This window comes from Sturnira hondurensis, unplaced genomic scaffold, assembly GCF_014824575.4.
Source record: "Sturnira hondurensis isolate 20B ecotype Veracruz unplaced genomic scaffold, ASM1482457v3 Scaffold0013537, whole genome shotgun sequence".
In the NCBI taxonomy this organism is placed as follows: domain Eukaryota; kingdom Metazoa; phylum Chordata; class Mammalia; order Chiroptera; family Phyllostomidae; genus Sturnira; species Sturnira hondurensis.
In genome coordinates, this window is record NW_028086168.1 from 3,129,292 (window position 1) to 3,142,526 (window position 13,235).

At 35.4% G+C, this 13,235-nt stretch overlaps 1 protein-coding gene across 5 annotated transcripts in view; it reads left to right on the top strand.

Annotated features, from left to right (window-relative positions):
• Nucleotides 1-11,504, top strand: part of HLTF (helicase like transcription factor) — a 58,642-nt gene extending 47,138 nt beyond the window's left edge. For all 5 annotated transcript variants that reach the window (XM_037061851.1, XM_037061854.1, XM_037061853.1 and 2 more), the window contains exons 21-25: nucleotides 155-280; nucleotides 598-710; nucleotides 1,155-1,335; nucleotides 3,956-4,036; nucleotides 9,302-11,504. In XM_037061851.1, the coding sequence (XP_036917746.1) occupies nucleotides 155-280; nucleotides 598-710; nucleotides 1,155-1,335; nucleotides 3,956-4,036; nucleotides 9,302-9,454 (654 nt within the window). In that variant the 3' untranslated portion in view covers nucleotides 9,455-11,504. The remainder of the gene's footprint in view (nucleotides 1-154; nucleotides 281-597; nucleotides 711-1,154; nucleotides 1,336-3,955; nucleotides 4,037-9,301) is intronic.
• The last annotated feature ends 1,731 nt before the right edge of the window (nucleotides 11,505-13,235 follow it).

The following is a 13,235-nucleotide window of genomic DNA, read 5'->3' on the forward strand; positions in this document are numbered from 1 at the left end:
AGATTTGTCTCAAATGGATGAATCTAATAAAAGGTTTTATAGAATTGTAGCTAGTAAATATACAGAATCCACAATGCTTTTTAGAAAATTTAGGTTAATTTTTATTTCCATTCCTCTGATAAGTATCACTCATACTTTGTTCTGTCTTATGTAGCCACATGCTAAATGCCCTTTATGCAGAAATGAGATACATGGAGACAATTTATTAGAATGTCCTCCAGAAGAATTGGCATGCGACACTGAGAAAAAGTCTAACACGGAATGGACATCTAGTTCAAAGGTAAAATATTAGAGTAGTTGTGTAATGTTTATATAAAGAAATACTATGTCTAGAAATAATAATTATGCTTTTAATTTTGTCATTTGAATTTTTTTTGCTGATTATTGGCTTTGTTATTTCTAGTGGTGACTTTCAGAGGAAAGAGAAAGGTTTCTGATTATGACAGAATTTATTCAGTTTTGATTTAAAAAATTGGTGGTTTTTTTACTTTTGCATTTTAGGGAAATAACATGGCAAGACTTTTCTCTTCATAATAAATTTTGGGTATATTTTGCCAGTTCAAAATGGAACCTAATGGGTGTCCTGATTTTTTCCAGATCAATGCCCTAATGCATGCATTGATTGACTTAAGACAGAAGAACCCCAACATAAAAAGTTTAGTTGTTTCTCAGTTTACAACATTTCTGTCTTTAATAGAAACACCACTCAGGTGAGTTGAACAGTGTTTCTCACTTTCAGTAAATGGATTTTTATATGTGTTTTGATTTGGATAGCAAAAACTATTTATGGCTTATCAGTTTTATTTATTTCATCTATCTAAAATAATGTTCAGAGTCACATTAAAGGATATTTTCTGGGAGCATGGGATTTTAAAGATTAAGCCTGAATTTATTGCAAAAAAAATGCGGAAATTTTAGGTTAATTTATATTTCTAATTTTTTTCTAAATTTCTAATTTTCTATATACTTGCAATTTATATTAGATTAAATTTATATTTATATATACAGTTCTGAGCCTGACATTGTAGTATATGGTTAGTAAATATTTGTAAAAATAAGTGAGTGAGAGAATTGGTTGAATAAAGCCACTGTAGTTACTTTACATGATTTTATAGTATAGGAAGTGTTATTTGTCTCTTTTGTCCCTTCATTAGAGCCTCTGGATTTGTGTTTACTCGTTTGGATGGTTCCATGTCCCAAAAGAAAAGAGTTGAATCGATTCAGTGTTTTCAAAACACTGAAGCTGGATCTCCAACTATAATGCTCCTATCCTTAAAAGCAGGTGGAGTTGGATTGAACCTTTCTGCAGCTTCTCGGGTGTTTTTAATGGACCCAGTAAGTAATTTTGTAGACTTTCTAGTATGTTACTACTTCTAAAAATATAAGGAACAAATACTATATGATAAATACCTTCGTAGTTTTAAGTGCTTCACATGTATCAATCAAATGAAATTCTCACATTGCTGAGGTAGATCTTGTTGTTATCCCTATTTTTCAGGTTAGAAACCTGAAGCATAGAGAAGTAGAATAACTTGCCTCACATCAGACATCTAGTAATATACAAACCAGTATCAGAGGCCATGTCCTTAAGAACTGTACATTTCTATTTATCTTCTATATACAGAATAAGTTTCTATTAACTGTAATGTTTTAAAATATTGGTTTTATGCATTTATCCAACATATAATGAGATCCGGTGTTATGTTAGGGACTCTAATAGGCACTGGGAATCTGGTTATAAACAAGGTAAATGACGTAGCTACTGTCATGGTGCTAATGGTCTTAAGCTTCAATGTGCAAAAGAATTAGGTAAGATGTAATTTCTGATCTCTATCATAAGAAATTCAGGAAGCTATATTTTATACAGACCACGGGTGGTTCAGGGGCAAGTGGTCCAGCCTCACAATTTAGAAACAATACCATTAATGGAATGTTTTGGGTAAATTTTTTTGTCTGACACAGTGCAATCACTCATGGTTGTGTGACAGAGGCCTAGGGGTAGAGTGGGAGCTAAAATTTACTCTCAGCTTTACTCACCAAACTGTGTGTAAGGCTGCATCCACATAGGGATGCCTTTTTCTAGCTGCACAAAGGGGCCGTTTGGGCTGGAGGCACTCTAGACTAACTTGGGTTCATTGCACTGCTTAGGCTAAAGGCAATTCCACAGTTTGCAGGCTAACTCAGTGGTGTCTGTCACCCCCACTGACTAGCACAGTGAAGTTGTCATTGTTTATGCATGTGCATTCCAGTGCACTCTCCTTGGCTGCCAGGTTACATCAATGTCATGCAAACCATTTTTGTTACAATAACAGTGGCTTGACTTTTTCTGGACAGACCTTGTATTAATTAACCCAGTGAAAATTCTGGAGGCTGAATTTTGGAACTAATCCCCAAAGTATTTTATTCTTTGGTTATAATCTTAGTCCTTGATAAGGAAGTGGCTATTAATACCAAATAGAGTAATTTAATTAGTATTATAGTTTGTCAAAGGCTAAACTTATAGAATGTTTTAGCAGTTTCACAGTGAGTTGAATGAACATTTCAAGCTTTCAAATGCTTTCTAACTTTAAAATGAAAGCCAGGTCCCGTCCTGTCCCCCGCAATTTGCTCATAAAAATCTTTTACCTTGTTGTATAAGATTTAAGGTTTACTTTGATGTTCCATTATGTGCTTTCAGTAAAGCTAATTGCTTCATTACTCATGGGACAGTGGGAGCTATCAGTTTTATACTATCACGAGGTAAATTGGATTCCTGGTTGTCATACTAGATGTATTACTTCCAGCTTATTAGGTTTCTAGGCAAAATACAGACAATGGAAAGGAACATTTTACCTAGGCTCTTGGTATAATGGTTTCAAAATGTGTCCATTTATGAAGTAGAAAATATGATTATCAGTTTTAGAAAATCATAAGCTGAGTTATGTCCTTAAATCTAACTTCTATACCAGAAACAAACCAAAACTCAGATTACAGCAAATTAATAGTAAAATCTTTTCCCTTGATCTCAAAAGGACTTTAAAAAGAAAATAATACAATAAGTATAAGTCGTACTATAAACTTATCATCTAGTTATGGATTGATCATTTGTTTCTCTTTTCATGTTGCACTTTGCTGTATAAATTTTCCTTTTCCCCAAAACATCCCCTTCTGCCATTGTCTAGTATCACCCCATTGTTTAAATTTAAGATTTAGTGATCGTTACCCTGACAGTTCATGATCCTGGTTCAAAACCACTTAACTCCTGTCATTCTAGACTGAAGAACTCGATATCTTTTTTGCTTATTCTTCCCTTCTGATTGATTCATTGTTTTATTCACTGTAAGACAGTTTTTGTGATAATGCCAATGTTAGTTAATGTTTCTTTTTTAGTTCAGTTTTGAAGTTAAACTGATTTCAAATATAGTTAGAGAAAATTGTATCAACAAAGTCTTAAATAATTTTTAGGACTTTGGATTACTCCAAGAATTTTTTTTTTATCCTTTTACTAAATAAGTAGAGGAAAGTAAAAAAAAGAAAGAAAGAAAGAACCAAAGACCAGCAAAAGGAGAAAAACTTTTCCGTAAACGGACCCAATTATGTATTTTCTGATATAAATTGTTATTTAAGAGAATATATAATTTTTTTCCCTGTGAAGCACACATAGATCAACTTTAAAATGGGGAAAAAAGCAGGAAGCTATTATGTGATTAATCAGCAATCGTTTATGGTGTGTGCTTTCTATGTATCAGGCCCTGTTCTAGATACTGGAGTAAAATGATGGGGCAAGTACCTGCCTGTCATAGTAGTGATTGGGAGTCTAGGGGGAGTGTGGATTTTGTATCTCAGAGCATTTATAATGTCAGTATCTGAATTCAGCCAGAAAAAATTCCAGTCAATAAAAGGTGTATGAATACTGAAGTGAAAGAACTTGTGCAGACCAGGGTAGTAATAAAGCAACTCCTGTTCTATTTGCTAGGCCTGGAACCCAGCTGCCGAAGATCAGTGCTTTGACAGGTGCCATAGGCTTGGCCAGAAACAGGAAGTGATCATCACAAAAGTGAGTTTTTAAGTCATTTTTAAATTTTATTTCTTTAAAAAAATTGTTTTTAGTGTACTGAGTCAATTTTATTGTGGAAACAGCTTTGAAGCTAGAAATGCTAACATTGCTAAGATCATTTCAAACATCTTAACCAAGATACCCTTAATATCAAGAATATAGAACGGTAAACGTAATATTACTGACACCACCTCCTTCACTTTACACATGAGGAAACATTCAGAGAGGTTAAGGGCCCAGGCCAGAGATCTCCAGCTAAATAGGCACTAAAATAACATTAGGATTAGGTCTTCTGAGTCACTTCTCAGGGCTTTTCAACACCACACTGAAGATTTCCTACAGATTTATGAACCTTTAACAAATAGGAAACCAGAGTTATTATATAGGGAAAAATAAACAAGCATGTGTTATATCCAACACAAGAAAGACCAGGCAGTGATGTGGCTTGCTTATATCAGGCTGGCAAATCTTTTTTTAAATATATTTTATTGATTATGCTATTACAGTTGTCCCATTTCCTCCCCTTTATTCCCTTCTGCCCTGTACACCGCCACCCAACCACATTCCCCCCTCTTTAGTTCATGTCCATGGGTCATACCTATAAGTTCTTTGGCTTCTACATTTCCTATAGTATTCTTAACCTCCTGTTGTCTATTTTCTGCCTACCATTTATGCTACTTATTCTCTGTACCTTTTTCCCCTCTCTCCCCCTCCCACTGCCCTGCTGATAACTCTCCATGTGATCTCCATTTCTGTGGTTCTATTCCTGTTCTAGTTTGCTTAGTTTGTTTTTGTTTTCATTTCAGGTTTGATTGTTAATAACTGAGTTTGTTCTCATTTTATTGTTCATATTTTGTATCTTCCTTTTCTTAGCTAAATCCCTTTAACATTTCATATAATAAGGGCTTGGTGATGATGAACTCTTTGAACTTGACCTTATCTGAGAAGCACTTTATCTGCCCTTCCATTCTAAATGAGAGCTTTGCTGGATAGAGCAATCTTGGATGTAGGTCTTTGGATTTCATGACTTGGAATACTTCTTTCCAGCCTCTTCTTGCTTGCAAGGTCTCTTGAGAAATCTGTTGACAGTCTGATGGGCACTCCTTTGTAGGTAACTGTCTCCTTTTCTCTTGCTGCTTTTAGAATTCTCTCTTTCATTTTAATCTTGGGTAATATAATTATGATGTGCCTTGGCATGTTCCTCCTTGGGTCCACCTTCTTTGGGACTCTCTGAGCTTCCTGGACTTCCTAGAAGTCTATTTCCTTCGCCAGATTGGGGATGTTATCCTTTATTATTTGCTCAAATAACTTTTCTACTTATTGCTCTTCCTCTTCTTCTGGCACCCCTATAATTCAGATGTTGGAACATTTAAAGATGTCCTGGAGGTTCCTAAGCCTGTCCTCATTTTTTGGAATTCTTGTTTCTTCATTCTTTTTTGGTTGAATGTTTCTTCCTTCTGGTCCACACCATTGATTTGAGTCCTGGTTTCCTTCCCGTCACTGTTGGTTACCTGTACATTTTCCTTTATTTCGCTTAGCATAGCCTTCATTTTTTCATCTAATTTGTGACCACACTCAATCAATTCTGTGTGCATCGTGATTACCAGTGTTTTGAACTGCGCATCTGATAGGTTGGCTATCTCTTCATTGCTTAGTTGTATTTTTTCTGGAGCTTTGATCTGTTCTTTCATTTGGGCCATTTTTGTTGTTGTTGTTGGCATGATTGTTACATGGTAAGGGGCAGAGTCTTGGGTGTTCACCAGGGCAGGGCAACCCATGTTGCTGCATTGTGACGCTATATGTGGAGGAGGGGTCCAAGAGGAAACAATGTCATTTGTTCCTCTCTCTGCCAGTTTTCAGTCACTTCCACTGCTACCCACAAGGAAATTAGGCCCTTCTGGTGCTGATTCCCAGGCAGGTGGGTTTGTGTACATTCTAGGACCCTGTGGGTCTCTCCAACGAACTTTCCTGTGAGGCTGGGAGTTTCTCCCGCTGCCACCTCAACCCCCACACATGTTTTCAATCAGAGGTTTGAGGCTTTATTTCCCCACACTGGAGCCCTGGGTTGTGTGGTCTGTCTTGCTCCCCAGTTGTTCCTCCCAGTTTATCTGCACAGAAATGTGGGACTGCCTGCTCTACCACCTGCTGCCTCACTGGGTCCACCAGCTGCTGCCTTGTTGCGAGTCCTTTTCACCCCGCTGCCCATCTCCGCCCCTCCTACTGGTGTGGATGGATGTGTGTTCTTTAACTCCTTGGTTGTTTGACTTCCATACAGTTTGATTTTCTGTCAGTTTGGTTGTTTTTGTTATTAAATTGTTGTCATCCTTCTTTTGGTTGTGTGAGGAGGCCCAGTGTGTCTACCTATGCCTCCATCTTAGCTGGGAGTCATTTAAGTCATCTGTTTTAAAATTAACTTGTTAAGGTTTTTCAAGTTATACAAATAATACATGAGTATGTTATTATAAAAGATTGGAATAGGAAGATCACCCCTATTCCCTTCAGAGAAAACCACCATCAATAAATTGTTTAATATATGCTATTCATGTCCCTTTCTCTTTGTTTACATACATTCATACTTTATGTGTACCTTTTTTAAAATTTAAGATAAATGGGATCATATTATTCTACAACATATTTTCTTCCTCCTTCATGGTATATATTGAAGACTACCATATATGAACGTTTAGATCCAATCTATTTTGTTTTTCCTATTGTGTGTTGGTAAGATATAAATAACAATATTTAAAATATTAAAAAGTACTAACTGTGCAGTTCAGTGGTATTAGTGTGTTCACATTGTTGTTGCTGTTGTGACCACTATCCATGTCCAGAAATTTTTCACCTCACAGTGAAACTTTGTACCCATTATCCATAAGTCACTATACTTTTCTGTTTCCCCTGGCAACACCCTTCTACTTTCTGTCTCTGACTACTCTGCAAACCCATTCTTTTTAATACCTGAATTTAGATATATCATACTTTATTCAACCAGTTCAATTTATTTGCTAATAAAAACAATACCATAATGAGAATTATATGACCTGCATTTTTGCATATATATTCAAGTATTTCTTCAGGATTGGTTAAGAAATAGAATTCTGGATTTAGAATTTTTTATTAGATAACTTCCAAGCTATTTTCAAAATAGACTGTGAGGTATGAGAATGATATAAATTTATGCTTATGTGATAGTCAAGAAACTACCCTTCTAATTTGCATTTACCTAAGACCTTGAACATATCTATTGTCTATTAATACTTTTTCTGTGAATTGCTTGTTTATATCTTTTGCCTAGTTTTCAAAAAGTATGAATACAGTTTTAGAGTATAAAGGTTCCTTTATACATTCTGATTTTAAGTGCTTGTTAAGTATATTGGACATGGTTTATTCCAGGGTCTTGCTCATATTTGAACTTTATGTACTTTTTGTCATGAAAGTTTTAAAATTTTTTTTAATATTTATTTATTTATCTTTAGAGGGGAAGGGAAGGAGAGAGGAAGAGAAACATCAATGTATGGTTGCTTCTCTTGCCTTGCTGGGAACTGGCCCCTGCCGGGAACTGGCCTGCAACCCAGGCATGTGCCCTGACTGGGAATTGAACCGCAATCGTGTGGTTCGCAGGCCCGCACTCAATCCACTGAGCTACACCAGCCAGGGCGAAAGTTTTAAAATTTTTATGATTTAAAATATGTCAGCCTTTTTCTCTGTATATTTTGGATTTTAAGGTCTTGCTTAGAACAGGCTTTGAAAAGGGTTTGTCCTCAGATTTTAAAAACGAATCTCATATTTACTTCTGATTCTTTTGAAGTCTTTAGTTTTTTATTTATGATTCATGATACTGTTATAATTGTATTTTTTCAAAAAAAGAACTATTTGCTTCATTATCGATTGTTTTGAAAAGTCCCTTCTTTTGATTTGAAATTTCACTTTAATCATAAACTAATTCATATATATATTACATGGGTTTCTTATGGACTGTGTTCTGTTCCATTGATCTCTTTTTTTCCTATTTCCAGGAAAATATTAATGTTATAATTAATAACATAACGAAACTATGGTTTCGTAAAGTATGCTTTGATATATACTAGGGCAAAGTGCTTCATTACCCGTTTTTTAAAAAAACATATTGGTTATTACTGTTATTTACTCTTGAATTGAAATTTGGATTTTGGTTAGCAAATCTCATTTAAGAAATTTTGTTTGGGATTTACTGAATTTATGATTAATTTGAGAAGTCTTTTTTGTTAATGTTTTCCTATATAAGAACTTAAGTCACATCTCCATTTATTTATTTATTTTTATGTCCTCGCCTGAGGATGTGGTTATTGGTTTTAGAGAGAGGGAGGAAGAGATGGGGAGAGAAACATTGCTGTGAGAAACGTCAATCAAGTTGCCTCTCCTTTATCACCTGCCTGGGGACCAAGCCTGCAACCTAGGCATGTGCCCTGACGAGGAATCAAACCTGTGACATTTCAGTTTACAGGTCGATGCTCCTACCACCTAAGCCACACTGGCCAGGGCTATTTGGGTTTTTTAAGTATTTCAATAACATTTTGTAACACACCTTTAGTTACCACAGTAACCAGTACTCTTACACAGTGTTGACTAACAGTAGTGATAATAACCATTTTGACTTGTTACTGTTTTTGTTGGGAATGTTTTTATTGTTTTATATTAAATATGTTGTTTTTGTTAAGTGTCTAGTAGATGCTCTTAATAAGGTTGAGGACATTTATTTCTAGTTTAATGAAGATATTTTTCTCAGTAATAAAAAAATGTTTAATTTTATCAAATGCTTAAACATCTGTGGAGATGATCCTTTTTTATGTTATGAATTTTATGAGATAAAGGTTCATTCTTGCATTTCTGGGGAAATCTCATTTGCCTTTTTAAATACAATAAGTGTATTTTTATCATATTTCAGTTGACAGAGCTGCCAAAAAGTTTGCTTTTTTGTGTGCTGTTGTTCTCTGATGAGAGAGTTTTAAGATATAACTTGTGTCTTTAGCAGAAAACTATAGTGAATGATAAAGGAAAGCAATGCTCATCTCTAGTTACTATGTTCTAAGTATTCTCCCTGTATATTCAAGAAAATGAGCTAAATAGTTTCTAACAGATTATTATTGACCACTTTTGAAAGCTACATAATACTAGAAAATGAAGACCCACATTTTCATTTTAGCAAGTTTTTGTTTATTTTTAAAGATTTAAAATATTATGACCTAAAAAGCACTTAACCAGTTTAACTTTTTTTTTCTTTTAAAGTTTATTGTTAAGGACTCTGTTGAAGAAAATATGCTGAAAATACAAAACACAAAGAGAGAACTTGCAGCTGGAGCCTTTGGAACTAAAAAAACAAATGCTGATGAAATGAAACAAGCTAAAATTAATGAAATCAGAACTTTAATTGATTTATAATTTGTGTGATTTTGGTAAGATCAAATTTTTGAAGTGATAAAAATACAGCTTTAGAAAGGAGATTTAGTGAGTATGTCTTCTAAAAGGGGTACATTGTTTCATATCAGTGAAGAGGTATTACTGATACGTAAGCTGTTCTATATATGAACCTATTTTTAATGATATATCAAATAGCAATAAGTTCTGTTATATACTGTGGCCTAAAATAATTTTTTGAGAAAGAAGTTACTTTGTTATTCAACTTTTCATAGTATCTTTGCTGAGTATTTTCACATATCCTGTAAATACTCAGCTTTTTCATATTTCAAATAGGTCAAACCTTTTATACTTTTGACCAAATAAAGAGTTATTTTCTATGTTGGACACATTTGCTTTTTCACCAAAATCTCCTATTGGTGATGCAGTGGATTCATCAGTCCTTGTAAATGATTCATATATACACAGACTATATATGAGATTGATTGTATTGGGCTTTCAGACACCATATTTGCATTCCAGAACCAAACCTTAAAATGAGAGACCAAAGTCCAGGCTAGTAAGTTACTTATAATTTTTTTACAGTATCATTGAGATATTCATATATATCTAATTCATATACATGACTTGCAGTTTTATTTTCATGGAAAAAATAGGGACTGTGTTAGAATACCGTGTTCTCCATTTGAGTCAGGTGGTCTGTTCATCATTGTTTTACTGTTACTTGATGTGTTAGTGTGTAAATACAGTCTGGGAGTGAAAGGGAACCAGTTCTACCCAATTTGAGTTGAATATTTAAATTATGGAATTGCTGAATAGATATTTCTATATAGAGATAATTTTTATTTATGTAGGTTTTTTGAAATAACTTTATACATTTTTATAATTCAGAAGACTACTATATGTGAGAGGTATACTCTCTGGATGGAAGTTGGGTTGGATGACCTCCAAATCATTTTGACTCTTAAAGACAGCTTAATCCTGAATAGAAAAATTTGTTATTGTGTTTAGAATCAGAATTTGATTTTGGACCTTTAGTAATTCATCCTTCCATCTGTCTTTTTGTTACTTTTTTGATAATCAAACTCACAGTAGTTGCCACAGAATTCCAGATGATTCTTTGAATCACATTAAAATAAATGAGCTATAATTTAGCAAGCAGGTTAGGTAACCAGTGGTATTTTTTCCTTAAGGGAGGTTTTTTTTTTTAATCCAAAGAAAGATTGGTTACTGTAACAGGAGAGGCTTTATGTTTGATGATAACAGACTTGAGACCACCTTATATTTTACTTACAGTGTTAGAAGTGTCTCAACCAAAAGCTAGGAGATTGGAGACAGCCCTGTGTTCTAGAGCACACATACAAGCTATGTGCTAAATCTATTAACAGCTAAATCCTCTTCCTGTGCCCTGTCTCTTGCTCCAAGGAAACAGTGGTTTAGATAGCAAGAATTTTCCCAGTCCATTTTCTCTTTGGCAGCAGGGGAGGCAGGGCTGATGAAAAAGACCCGCAGACCTTTCTGCAGGGATGAAAGAGGATCACAACTTGGGGTTGGTCCACTAGAAGGGAGCAATAGGGAAGTTCCTTACCTTGTGGGACTGGCGTTACACAGAAAATCAGGTAGATGAGAATCTTGTGAAATACAGTATGTGGCTTCTCTATATACCTGTAATACAGAGAGAGTAAGCATAAAAGAAGTGTTTTCAGCAAAAACAACACAATCTACTCTTCTTGCTTACAAATAAGGCCTTGCAAACTCACTGTAAAGGTAAAGACTTTACTGATTCGTTTACCCAGGCATTTACAGATTTGCGTTCATAAGCACATTCATAATAATTTTGGCAAGTCATTTAAAATATCTTTTTGTATAGTTCTATTAAATTGTGTTAAGTAAAAAACAAGTTTAAGTTATACCAAGAAAATATATAAACCACTGGAATGACAAGTTCACATTATGCTATGCTGTTAATTGTTTCATTATATAGAATTATAGCTTTAGAAATATCTTGAAGGCATTGTATTCCCACTTGTGATTCAGTTTTGTTTTAAATTTAAATAAAAGTTTCAAAATTTTTTTAGCTTCTTCGGTGCCATTATTTTAATGACTACATTTTCTTTAAAGAAAATCTTTCATAAATATCATACTTCCGTGAAGATGTCTATATTATATAATTACATGACTTTTAATGATAGTACATTAAAAAGTACTATTAGTAACAATTTTCTCAAATTCCTACTACCTTTTTTATTTTGCTCAATTTAACTGGTGGAAGTTCTTGTTTAGAAATCATAGTGTATATAATTTTTAAGTTTATGTTAAATATCTTGATCTTCCCAAATATAGGTTCTAATTATTTTTACACTTGTGATAGTACTTATGTGTAGTGATATTACTAGGTAACATACTCTGCATTGTAGATTTTGCCCTAATTACAGCTCTAGGATTAGAAATAGTTAATAAGGAAAATAATCTTCAGTTTATTATCAGTGGGTAACAAGGAAAGTACCCTCCAACAACAATTGTTTCTTGTTAGGGGATGTCAAAGGCATTGATGTATTATTTTCTTTATTTTATTTATCATACTTGCCAAAGTTTTATTCATTGGAATTTGGAAGATTCATTAAAAATATGAGGACAGAGATCCAAGAGGCTGGAGGGTAAGTGGAAGCTGCTCAGGACCACTTGAATTACAACTAAATTGTAGAGAAATTATTTAGAATAATCAACTAAACACTAGCTGGAGAGAAACCAAAGACAGATGGAAGTAACCACCACGACATGACTGGTAGTGAGTACCAAGGAGGCACGAGAGGGCTGGCTGGGCTCCCATGGGCAGCCACTGACATTCCAGAGGGATATTTCAGTGGCTGGGGAAGGGTGGGGGGGGGTTCCTCCTGAGAAGTGTGCAGTCTAAACCCCCAAGCTGGGCTTCCCAGCCTACAAGAGCTGGGAAAGGAGAACATCCAGCTGTGAAAAGCAGAGGGGTCTCTGTCCACTGGGGAGAGACAATTGGAGATGTAGGGGAGCCTCTTAAGGGCAAGAGGCACAAAATTCTATTTGCAGCCACTTAACCTGGGCTCCAGCAGAGGGAGGGCAGAGTGGACTATTGGTGTATGAGGAGAGTCTAGGGCTGGTGGCTCTGGGGAAAAAAACTGAAGGAACAGCTGGCAGTATCTCTGTGCTGAGTCATTTCCCGTACTGCAGAGGCCATTTTTCTCAGGCTGAGCACTCCCCTCCAAGTGGCATCAGCCTGAAAGGAAGCAATAGCCCCGCCCACAGGTATTACTCTGCCCTATCCCATGGCACTTAAGCTGGGCTCCTGAGGAGTACAGCTAGAGGCTGTCTCAGTGATTAAGTTTAACAACTAAGATGATATCTGGGAGCTCTGAGATTTTAGATGAACTTCCCCTGGGCTTGGGGCTGGTTAAAAGCTGGCCTTGGTGCACAGCCTGGTTTTTTCTGCACACAAACAGTCCCAGCAGAGGGAGTCTCAAGCTCTTGGTCATTGATTAGAATAGGTTGCTCAGGGCTAGTCATAGGCAGTGTCCAACATAGGGCTGCACCTATTAACATAGGTCTACATAATGATAAAGGGAACAATCCAGCAAGAGAGTACAACCTTAGTAAATATTTATGCACCCAACATTAGAAACACCTAAATATGTAAAGCAAATCTTGATGGACATAAAAGGAGAGATTGACAGAAACACAGTCACAGTCAGGGATCTTAACACCCCTTTGACTTCAGTGGATAGATCTTCTAGACAGAAAATCCACAGAGACAGCAGCCTTCAACCGCACACTA